The 12,629-nt window shown below is 38.4% G+C and overlaps 1 protein-coding gene across 7 annotated transcripts in view; it reads right to left on the bottom strand.

The window, feature by feature from the left end:
• The window catches only part of LOC113112727 (zinc finger SWIM domain-containing protein 8-like), a 40,876-nt gene extending 28,672 nt beyond the window's left edge, over positions 1–12,204 (bottom strand). For 2 of the 7 annotated variants that reach the window (XR_003293470.1, XR_003293469.1), the window contains exons 1-4: positions 10,571–12,204; positions 6,394–6,547; positions 6,129–6,223; positions 3,615–3,787 (exon numbers count right to left, since the gene is read on the bottom strand). Coding sequence is in view for 5 of the 7 variants with exons in the window: in XM_026278513.1 (XP_026134298.1) it covers positions 3,615–3,787; positions 6,129–6,223; positions 6,394–6,547; positions 10,571–10,748 (600 nt within the window). In the remaining 2 variants the exon portion in view is untranslated. The remainder of the gene's footprint in view (positions 1–3,614; positions 3,788–6,128; positions 6,224–6,393; positions 6,548–10,570) is intronic. The other 5 variants (XM_026278514.1, XM_026278515.1, XM_026278513.1 and 2 more) reach the window with 4 other exon arrangements.
• Positions 12,205–12,629: the final 425 nt, after the last annotated feature.

Below are 12,629 nucleotides of genomic sequence, written 5' to 3'. Positions count from 1 at the left end.
ACTAAAGCTATAGAAAAAGCAAGAATGCATTGTACTAAGTAACAATCTCTGTGATAATGTTCTGCTGAGTAGGTGGTCTAAATGTCAAGCCTAAAACATTTGAACTTAAGGCTGTGATGTGAGGAAATGACAGGTAACCTCCTTAGACACCAGCCTCAACAGACAAAGCAGCAAATGAAGAGATACTATAGCAAGATTAAATCTAAAGTGTCAAATATTTACTGAAATTGCTGTATAGCTGATTAAGGCCATAGCAGAACTAAGAAAATAATGGTTTATTCAACTCACAATACTAGAATAAAAACTAGAAGACTGCATAATAAGAGTAAGTGCATTAAAATGATACATCCTCAAAGCTATTTGCCAAGAAACACTGAACATACAAATATGGGTTAGTGTTATGTTGCAGACACTACTTAAGCATCTTATATTTCTTTCTTACTCTCTTCTTCATGGTAATTCACAAATTCAAAGGATTTCTAGTTTAATTTACAAGAAACCAAACAGGAGAACGGTGTATTTGTTATTTACAACCAAACCAAACATGCAAGAAAAAGTTTATGCAAAATAAGTTTGTTATAATTTCCCCCAGCAGCAGCACACAGAAGACAAAACCCACATGCAAATGCTAAATGCCGCCCACGGTCCGGGCCGCCGGGTCTATCTGACTGTGGCAGGCCCTCCTGGTTAGGGGATATCACAGCAGTGCAGAACCTTTCCTCCACCCTCCTAACTCCACAGGGAGACATCAAACCTAATCAAAAGCTTCTCAGTGCTGTTACGCCCACAGTCACTCCGCACAGATAGAAACCTTGAGAGAGAATGTGCATGTGCTTTATGTGAAATCAGCCCCGCAGACATGTCCATTTGAACCAGGCCATTGTGCACATTAAAATGCATGGTATATGTTGTTGTGAGACACACTGACAACTGCTGAATTAAGCCAGGGGTTCTCAAACCTCTCCATGTACCCCCCAGTACTGCACGTTATTGCACTGCACCCCCACCCTCATTGTAAAGGTATTCTGCAGCAGTTGCAGATTGTTTACTTCCAAGGGAATAAGGAAAAATAATACAAGTGAAACATCAGGGAAAAAAAAGATATCAAAAATCTGTTTGATAAGACGATTGTTTTCATGTGAAGATGTTATTAAAATTCCATTTTATTATGTTAAATAAATAAAACAAAATAATTTGACATTATAATATAACAAACAAATATGAAAAATATGTTAAATTAAATCATATACAGTATGATGCCCCAAATCAAATAAAGTGACACAAAAAGAATAAATATTTTAATTTAAATAAGTCTTTGTCTGTGTGCTTTCCATTTAAAATTATAGACAACCACTGCATTTTAATTATGATCCAAACAAAGATTCTGCATACATGCAACATGAGCAGTTTTTAATCTAAATTAGATTGTATAATTTCGAAATTTTGAAGCAAAAACAGATAGGGCTGGACCAGAATATTCAAATATTAGTTCGGTGGACTGGCATTCTATTTACAATTTAAGATTCTAATAATTTTTTGACTTATTTTTTTGAACACCTGGCATCCCCCGCGAAACGGTCTTAATTTGCACTTGAATATAGCCGCTTTTATATTTTTTTTACTATCGGGGCGAATTGTTATATTTCCACGAAAGCCTGGTATTGGGCGGCATGACTGCAAACGTTCTCTGCATGGTTAGACAACCGTGCTTTGCCATGCTGTTATAGTGCGTGTCATCATCAATCTGTTGCCTTGCTAGCAGTTTCTCCATAGCTGGCTAAGACGACCGCAAATTGATCAAACAGCCAAGTAAACAGCTATGCTACGTTCAAGGTTCAACAATTTTATTCGTCACATACACAATTATATAGAGCAGATATAACCAGCAGTGAAATGGGAGTATAAAAAAAAAAGAAAATATTAAATAGAAAAATATCAATAGAAAAAAGAAAAATAAGTCTGAGACATTTTAGTCTGTAGAGGAAACATTTGCGCTTATTGATATAATACCCATTGTTGCTTTTATTTTATTTTTCACATCAAGAGTTTTTTTTTCTGTTACTGAACGAAGTAAATACAGATAAAAAAGGAGTCCCAAAAACAGAAATATCTGATCATTATCATTATTGCTGTTTATATTTCACTTGCGTTACCGAAGCAACAACTGACGCATTTAAATTGCATTCCAAAGTGCTACAAACACGAACCCAAGGGTGCACCACAGTAGAAAAGAAACCGTATATGTGCTGACTGGCCCGCATCAGAATGGAATGGTTAAGCAAAGATTGTTTAAGTTTGGTTAAGTTTGGCCCAATAGTGGAATAGCGGTTTATGAATCGCCCATCAGTGAACGTCAAGATTCAGTTTATCTGGAAGAGAAAACAAAAATGCAGAAGACCTCATCTGTGTGGGACCACTTTAAATTGTGTGAGGACAAGACAATGGCAGTGTGCAAGATGTGAGATTTGAAACTGGCCTACCGCAAAAGCACGTCAAGTTTGAAAAATCACCTATTTTCTGTAAGTAATACACCTATAGTTTATTATTGGAGTAAAAACGAGCTTCTTTTATCCACCTTGTTAATCAGTAATAATAAAAAAAAAAAAAAAAAAAAAAAAAAAAAAATCCTACAGTAGCCCAGCCTAATAATTTGACTATATTAAAAGTATTGCTCTTAACAGACCTGTGTGTTTTGTATCACTAGTGCAGTATCCGTTCTCAGAGCACATAAGCCCTTGTCTGTGTGAGGCATGCCACTTCTGGCTCGTGTGGTTCTGTAGTTTATTAAAAGTTTATTAATTCTGAATGTTTCGCGTGTCCATATTTTACCAAAATGAGCACTGCACTCCCTTGGGTCCACAGCAACACACCCACCACGCGTGCAGTTGATTGGATGAACAGTTCTCAACATAATTTGCAATTATGCAAACAGACAGAGACACAGAGGTTCCTGCCTTTATTAGAAAGAATAATATGTTAAGCCCCTCCCTCCAAAGCTTTAAATATTCAGTGTTGATTAGAATCAAAGCTTCGAAACTCAAAAAATTATATTTGAATCAGCCCTAAAAACATAATGGTTTGACTTCAGTTTTGTGAAACTATACATAAAAATATATGCATGTAACAGAGGACGAGCTGAATGAGACGCAGATTCACTCTCTGTCAGCAGGTGGCACTTAAAGCGTTTCCTTGATTTCTGCTGTAAACAAAGCTGGACTGCACTTATGAACTTTAATATGCATTATACAGGGGTAAGATGAAATAAATAAAAATACCATCTAAACTTTTCTAAAGACAGTAAGTTCCCCTTAGACAGGCATTCATATAAATCCTACCCGTAACTGAATCGCGATTTGAATAGTCACATATTTGAATCGATTTTCGACCGGCTTTCGGTTAATCGTTACATCCCTAATAATATTTTTAAGGATTAATTTTAAGTGAATGTAAGCATAATAAAAAAAAGGCTAAATAAAGCATGCAAAATTAAATATTGAATTTCAATATCAAAAACAAAACAAAAAAAACTAATATTGGCTAATAATTGATATGTTACAAATACACCACTGTGTATCTCTAACCAGAGGCCATTATGTGCTTCTAAAATCTCTTACATTGTGAATTCTGAAGAGGCAGAGGGCCACAACGTGGGCACACCATTTGGCTCCTGCTCCACAGGTGCAGCTGCAGGAAGTGATGCGGCAGCGGTCAAACATTACAGCTACATTGTAGGCTCCTTTTGATTGGCCGGCCTGGGGCGACACTACTGTGGCACTGAGGTGGAAACCTGTTTGAGACAACAAAAGCCTGTTGTAACACGCCAACTAAAATATAGTTCACATTCTCTTTAAACTGTGGATAAAAACATACTTGTTATTGGGGAGTAAGTGGTTGTGAAATAAAACTTTTAAAATAAAACAAAAAAACTTTAGCAATTATTAGATTTATTGCACACAATACATTTTTTTTTATATAAATAACAAAAAGAAGAACACAAATTATTATATTTGCACCAAGTGCAAGGAGGTTTTGGGACAATTAGGGAAACATTAATGTTTAAAAGTCTGAGGGAGTCTGCTGACTGTAAGACCAAATGATATAACAGCAATTGCACTGTACACAGACCATACAGGAAATGAAAGACATCTGAGATGGGAGAGAGAAAGAAAGAGTCCAAATGTGTGTGTGGAAAGTTGAGTGTAGGGGGTTGGCCAAAAGCTTTTACCACTGGACAACGGCCAGTGCTCCTCTGGCCAGCAAGAGCAGAGGTGGGGGTGGTGGGGAGTTTCAGCTTATAGCTCTGGTTCCAAATTCAACGTGCCTCCTCAAGCTAACCCTACTACACTGCCTCTCTTTTTTCTTTCAATCTACCTGTTAGTGCCAAAAGCACCCTTCTTTTTCTTTATTCCTGACCCAAATTCTCCTGTCAGCTGTCCCGGCTAAAATAAAAGGCCCAAAGAATTTAATAATCAATCTTGCTTTAAAAAAAAAAAGAGAAAAAAAGAGAAAACCTTTTTTATATATATATAAATCAGTGTCTTTCTTTAATTTAGTGAATCACTACCTGGGCCAATAAGCACATCATGACTGCAAATGTCACTGGGTTGTCAACAGTTACACATCATGAAAGAACATAATATTGGGCTGCATTTACGGTGATGTAAACTACATCGCTAAAAACTCTCATTAAACTGATAATTTAACTCCCATGCACGCCATAAACAATTAAGTGACTGAATGGGTCTATCTGATGCATATCCCAGCAGGCAATGCAGCAATTCAGTTGAATAGACTAGTAAGTAGCAGCATCCAGGGAGTTTGAGCATGTTGTCTAAAGGCTGTTCCTTGGAGATTTAGCATTGTATTCTGACCATGAGTTTAAAGAAAGCGTAAGGGGAAGAGTTTTGGAAGCACTTCCTTTCAGGTGCAGCTGCTCTGTGTCAGACCATTCTGGCTCCACTCTGGTGAAGTGAGTGAGAACATTTGATTTGACCTTGACGGACAGTCGGGAGGTCACTGATTGGCCAGGGCAGTTAGGAAGAGTTTTTTTGGTTTTGAGGACATTTTCAGTATCATATAACGGACGATAAAACCCCTAAAAATTTGCTACCACACAGTAAACAAAGCGGTGAATGATAAACAACATATAAATCATAGGAACCAGGAAGTTAGAGTGTTGAAGATGCAACCAAACGTGAAGTATGCTTCTGAAAAACAAGCTGGTTGGATTTTAACCTTCTAATTAAAAGGCAAGATCACTATTATTTTTAGAACTACTGACACATCTTAGCCTCAAGCATCTGACTCATTTAAAAACTCACTGCTAATCTTGAGCAAAGAACATTTTATATTTGACGTATATATTTTTTACTTTGATATGCAAAGTACTTTGGCCTGGTTTCAGACAGGGTTTAGGTTAAGCCAGAATTAGGCCATAGTTCAATTAGGACATTTAAGTATTTTTTTCTAAAAGTGCCTTAGAAAAATAACATTACTCGTGTGCATCATCAGACAAAACAACAGCACTGACATTTTAAGATCAATCAATTCAAGTTTCTTTCACTTAAAACAGCCCAGACATGCAGCCTTGGGGAACATAAGAGACTTTATTCAAAGAAATATTACAAAATAAACAAAAAATGACTGACCAAACATTTTAACAATAGTGTATATCGGTACACTGACAGAGTTATAGGTCATATTTATGGTCATATTACAGAGTTAAGGTTATATTTAGGTTTTTATGAGTTGGCTACACTCTATGGACATTTTAAACACTCTGAATAAGCGAGCTGGCAGACCACTTGAGGGTGTATGTGTGAGATAGGTCAGGCTCAGGCCAGCTGCATCATGGTTTCCCTCTGCTGCCTCCAACAACAGCATTCATTCACACAAATCACTCACACATACACTTAGTCTTATGTTCCATGTCTCTGGTTTTCTCTCAGGCCAAACACAAGGGTGGTTATTCTGACTGCTATTTTAAGACATGAATCTTATTGTATCCTAAAAATCTATGTTTAGATTGATGTCAAAAAGCGTTTAATGCAGCTAAACAGCTTTCAGAAGCTTTTGGTTAAAAACAACACTAATGACATGATAAATGTGGGATGTCTTTGATCTCTCACCTATCTGTAGAGGGTCTTTCACAGCCCTCACTCTATAGAGCTGTTCGCCACGCTGGAACTCATCAGGGCTGCCGTTGGCCAGACAGGAGTATAATCTGCAAGGAAAGAGAGAAGAAAGAACTTCAACTGAGCATCCTGTCATACTTTATATCTTAAAGGGCATTCTGGTATCGAACTGGTTAATCTTATTAATCGCAAAGGTCATCACAAGCATTTGAAAGCAAAGGGTAATAATATAGCCTATTAGCTATTACAAGACTTTCACCTGATGTCCTCCTCGTTCTCTGGGAAGCTCCAGTAGGCAATCCGCAATTGCAGCTGCTCAGGAACGGGAGGATAGACCTTTTCCACCACCTCAAATGGAATATGGAACGCCACCTGTTTGGCCGACAGCTCCACCAGAGGGATGACTTGTCCATCTAAGATGTGATTTCAGAGTTACTTTTTTTGTTGCAGGTAAACTACATGCTCAAAGAGTGAAACCAATGGCATCAATGGATATTTAGTAGCAATATGAAGGCGTTCACACCAAAACACTTTAATTTGAATACATGCCTATTAACACGACTGATCAGACTGACATGAACAGCCAACAGATTTATATTAAGTCAAGGTATTCTAATCTCTTTGCCATTGTACTGCGAAGAAAACTGACCAACCAATAAGATTTGTGCTTTTGCACTGTAAAGAAAATTATTTGCTTCAAAGAAAATCCAACACTACTTTTTTTTTGGGCCAGAACCACTGCTGCTATATAAAAATTATGATCTGGTGGCCCTGGCAAACTGACTATTTTGCCAAGTGAACGTGAAAAGTAGATACGGAATTAACAACCAGACATAATCTACCAAATTTTTGTGCTTGTGTGAACAGGTCTTGATTAGTATGGTGATAAAATCACTAAGTTCCGGTCACATCTACTCAGCATTAAACAACAAAAAATACTTGGCATTATAGGAAAATAGCTGAACAATAGTCACATAGATGGCTACAGTTCAAAACGACTCATTTGAAACAGAGGGAACAAGACTGAGAAGTGAGTTTCAAGACCTCAGGCAACCCATTTTGTTGTAGACTGTTCATATACACTCAAGGCTAAATTGAGAGAAAGCAGGACAGCTGCCAACATGACTCCACTGAGAGTTGTGTATGTGTGTGTGTGTGTGTGGGGAGGGGGTTATTCCAGTATCCTGCGGGGTCCTGGATTCAAGTCACCAATTTCCTTCAGACAATGATAAGAGTGGCCAGGCTATAAGAATGAAAAACACTCAGATAAAATACATTCCTTCAAGAGCAACTGAATTTTTGTGCCTACAGCCTAAAGTGAACTCGGACACAGGTTTTTAGTGGCCGTGCATCTAATGAAACCTTATTTTCTACATTGAGCCACAAGGCTGTAGTGACAAAGTACTTATCTCATTAGATATTAGCAAGATCCATCTCAAATGAACACCAACATCAGGAGGTCATTATCATAACAGAGCTTTAAGCAATTGGACTGTAATCCACTGCACTCGGTCACCTTAGAGCTGGATCTCACATTACACTCAGGCAGACACTGCACTGATACACTCTCAGTAGAACACTATACAAATCCCACATGGAGAGATTTTACATGAAGCCATGATATATTTTTCAACACAATAAGAATATTCTGACTACACTGCATGCCATGCTTAACAACTTTAGACTTGACTATGCTAGCCTTATAGCACAGCCCTTGAGTGTCTTAGTATTTTTATAAAAGGGTTATATAATAAAATATTGAGGACAAACCTGCAAGGTCAGAAATGAACTTTTACATAAAGGGGCAATATTTGCCTCTAGAATTGATTTTTTTTACCTTTGTAAGGGCAATTTTAATAATAATAACCTTATAAATCAATTCAATCAAACACACTTATTCATTCAAGAACAAAATAAGTGACTGTCTTAACAAACCTGTCCCAAAACCACCATTTGTGGTCTTGGCCACTTAAGTGCATGTGCACATAACAGTCCCAGGTCTGATACACGGGAAAGCTCGGTGCCCTTAACACACACTAAATCCAAACTCTTTACCATTCAGTCAACAGACTCATTCTAACACTGATTCATTCAGTAATTAAACAACGGACTACGAGCAAGTCATCGAAACTTTCCATCTACTGATTTGTTCAACAATACTGATTCATTCAAGAATTTAAAAAAATCTATAGGTTTTTGCTTGAAGATGCACAATTTTTTTTTCAGCACTGACATCTGGAACTTTTTCCATTTGCAAAAAAAAAAAAATAAGCAACAATTTCCAATATTGTGTTTACAATGCAAGTTATTCAATAGAAACTTCTGAACCACTGAATAAAGGCAATCAAGCTCCTCAATTTTAAGATTCTTTTAAACAGAAACACACCAGATTTATCTTAGCCCATTAGCACAAAGTGTACCCATTCTACTAAAAATGGATCATGTTCCACATTGTTTTATCTAGGGTTAAATCAGCCACCCTTAACCAAAAAAGATGCACCCAAATTGTCAAGTAATGTCAATAAAAACACTACAGTATTAACCCCCCCAAAAAAGTATGCCATTAACCTGCAACTTAATATTTCACCATTAAAGTTATCAATTTACCCAGCGTACAACCTGGTATTAAAATAAGTGTCATCGTGATCAAATTGTAGATGCAAACCACACCATTACAAGACATGATCTAAAACCAACCGCCAAAAGATGAGACGCTAAACTAGTTTGGAGATGAATTACGCAGACCACAAACAGATACAAGAATACATTACACCCAGACAGTGGGAGTCAACGACTTCACAGGGGACAGGTGACTCATTACAGGTGCTGCCAACAAACAGCTGCTCAGCAACAATGTGTTTAAATGTGAGCGAGATCCCAATGAATCAGGTGGCACACTCATAGCCAGTCTTGGCTGACTAAACCATGGTGACCAACAGAAGAAGAGTTAACACAGGCAGAGACACAGCTTTGTCTTTTTTGAGGCAGTGAATAGGTGAGACAGTCTCTCATAAGTGGTCTGCCGTCCCACTGCTCCAAACCCTACCGCCCGCTGCCCGACAACCAGAGAACAAAGACAACCAGCTCACAGAAACAGCCACGTCTGAGCGATTGTGTTCCCTCAGTTCCAGCTCCAAGAAAACAGGCACGTGAGATACCCCCATTTACTTTCAGAACCGATTCTGACAAAAATCAGGGGGATTTGGTGTCTGAAACTGGGCTGTGCGAGATCAGCAGCATTATGCAGATTGATCAAATGGGGCTTTTTTGTTTAACCACAATCCTCTGCTCTGAGGCAATGACCTGAACAAGCCAAAGCTCTTTTTACAGCTCTCTGCTGCTCAACTCGACCCAACCCCCCACAACACTCGCTCGCTCTCAATCCAAACACCACACAAGGCCTCCCTTTCCAAACTTCCTTAACTCATCCAACAAGCACAGGCTTTTGGTTGGCCGGAGTTTCAGCAGTTTAAAGAACTTGCAGTAATACAGAGTTACTGACCAAAGATGATTCTTACACAATTTTAACAACACCGGTGTGCAGCAATATCCAAGCTCTAGATTTACAGCTTATAGTGGAATAAAAATGATACTGAATACTGTAAAACAACATTTGCATAGAGAAAAACTTAAGTTAAACCAGAATAAAGAGAACTATAAAATAAGTTGTTTTTTAGAATGTTAAGGTTCAAACAACATTGGATCTTACTGACATTCATGGTTTGGACAGACAAAAAATACAGACTCATAAAAGTATATATTGTTTTACGTTTTGCAGAAGAAAGTCAGTCTTCACTTTGGTTTGTAGCATTCAAGTCAGAATTGAGTCACCCTGAAAATGTACATCTTTTTTTCTGATGAGGTTACAAGAGATTTAAAAAAAATACTTTTAAAGAAATGTATAAAGGAAAACTCATTAAATACAGATGCAATAGAACATTTCTAGTAATAATTTAAGGACTTAAACAAAAGGGGTCTCCTTTCCTGATTCATTTCAATCCCTTTTTTTAACACCTCACATATTTTTGAAACAACTTCTGTATTCTTCTGCTATTAGTTGCTGGGTGATTTATGTCTATAAGTTTTAAGTTTAATTAGTAGTCAGTCATTGTTATATAATATACAAAACAATATATAAAATATATTATTTATGTACAACTTAACAAAAAAAAGAAAAAGATATTTAGATATTTTTGACTCCACTAAAGCAACGAGTAAAAATATAACTCTAATACATAAAGTTAACTAATTTGCTCAAAAGGTCCGTGTATGGAAGAACAGTTAAACTTAGTAGTTTTGGTCACATGACAGTGTTGCCCATAAGTTAGGAAAACATACTGAGGTCAAAGGTGCAGCCATGCCAAGGCACGGTGTGCTCATATTACAATGACGGCACATAAACCACTTCACAGCACATGAAGACAATCTTCCATTACCTTTAATCTTCACAGTGGGTGAATTTGGGCCAGCTGACTGTTTCCTCCATCCTCTCCAGTTCTGGCAGAGGCTTTCTGCCTCTGATATGAATGAGCACAGGGAGTCCTCCTCAAAACGGTCTGAATCTTCAAAGGAGAACCTCTCTCCGTCTTCCCACTCAGCGAACATCAGTTCCATCACATCTGCTGTGTGGAGACCTGAGAGCTTCAACTGAACGTGCCTCTGCGCTTCTTTTGTTTTGAGAGAGTGACACTCGCTCAGGGGGTGGGGAAACTCACACTCAAACCAAACACCCTGCGAGGGGCACTGCAAAGTGCCTCAAGAAAGCCTGTGTTTCCTGAAAATATATATTTAGGGTGTCAAACAGAGGATTTGCACATGACTGTGGTGCAGTTAAGTGAAGGTTACTCCATGCTTTTAGACCCCAATGCTGGAGACACTCATGGGTCTAGTTCTTGGAAAAAGTGACACAACCCATAGCTAAGATTTTATAAACTTATATACTTCTCAGTTTTTAACCTAAGTGTTGTCTTACATTGTCAAGTGTGGACCTAAAGGTAAATAAAAAACACTCCAGATATGTATCATTGGACTTTCGTTGAGGTTTAAATCTTAGAAAATAAGATTCTTAAAATCAATAAGCCCCTCTCCAGTGGTCTGACTGCCCGTAAGTACTACCTACATTGACCGTGGTGTTAATTGACAGCAACTGTAGTGACTCACTTGTATGTAAACATGTTAGTGAAGTTTAGGGCGTTTTAGCGAGCAGGAGCTCTTTTCACTCAGATGTTAATTTAAAACCCCCTCTCCTGTGTTTGTCCGATCAGCTGAGCCTCGAGTCCCACCGCAGCTCTACGGCTAACAAAACAAGAGAGCGCTGAAGAAAAAACAGGTCCCCAAGTGCAACTAATGGCCCTGCTCAGGGTTATTTGTCTTAAATGAGGCCATATCATAATAATAAACCGGTGTCAACCCACAACAGCCCCGTTCCGGCTGTTTTATGTCGATCGAGGTTAGCCCTGCTAACTCTGAAAAGCTAGTCGTTTAGCCTGCTAGCTTTCCGGCTAGCCCGAAATCACAAACACTTGGAAAAAAACTCTCAAAATAAGCGCTGAAACGAGAAGTGCTTATATCCCTACACATAACCAGATGGAATAACACTGTTTTGATGTTTTGGCACAAAAGCCTTGGTCCCTAATCCGAGTCCTGTCGATCCAATGGTTACCCAAAACAAACGACCCGCCAGTGCTTTTATCTCAGCATTGTATGTTCATATAAAATCAGACGACTAAAATGCAGATTTGACCCCTCGACCAGGACAAACGGCCGTCCGTGGTAAACATAATAAATTGTCTAACGTTATATGCCACCTCTAGCTGCCTCATATATGTCTTCTCCTTTGTGTTGTAAAAGCTTGTCATCCGCTTGTCTTCGTGTGTCACCGGCCGGTTCTTTTCTAGTCCTCCGTTTCTAAGCAGCCAGCGCTCTCTGGATCCAAGATTTCTTTTTAAGCCGACAATTTGGAGTCTAGATCCCCCCTGTTCTCTCTGTCCTTCCCCCACTCCTCTCCTCTCCTCTGCTCTGCTCGGGAAGATGAAGATGGCTCTCCAGCATCAGCTGATCCGCACTTCCGCTCGACATTAAAGCCAGACAAACGTTAGTCTCGTTTCAAAGCATTCTGTCCTGCATAACGCATTTTATGGCAGTTGTTTGTTCGTGGTATGTAGGTCTGGTACTAAATCATGAATCATTTAGAATGCATTGCAATTGTTGATTTACCGTAATACTTCTGTATCAACAACTGAATATTGTGCAACAGATTGCCATGAGTGTCTCGGACTGATTTTGGACATTGCAATCTAATAGCCTAAATTAATAAAAATAAATTAATACAATATGGTGACCTGTTCAGAGCCTCTTTGATCTTTGAGCGATGCAAGCCAGAGTTTAATGTTATGTGTATTACACAAAGAGTGGATTTTGTTTAACCCTTTCAGACCCAGTGTCTATAGAGTCTGGGAACATGACGTCAGCAACGCAATGCATTCTGGGACTTTA

This window comes from Carassius auratus, chromosome 13, assembly GCF_003368295.1.
Source record: "Carassius auratus strain Wakin chromosome 13, ASM336829v1, whole genome shotgun sequence".
In the NCBI taxonomy this organism is placed as follows: Eukaryota; Metazoa; Chordata; class Actinopteri; order Cypriniformes; family Cyprinidae; genus Carassius; species Carassius auratus.
This window is presented reverse-complemented; position numbering and strand designations above follow the sequence as displayed.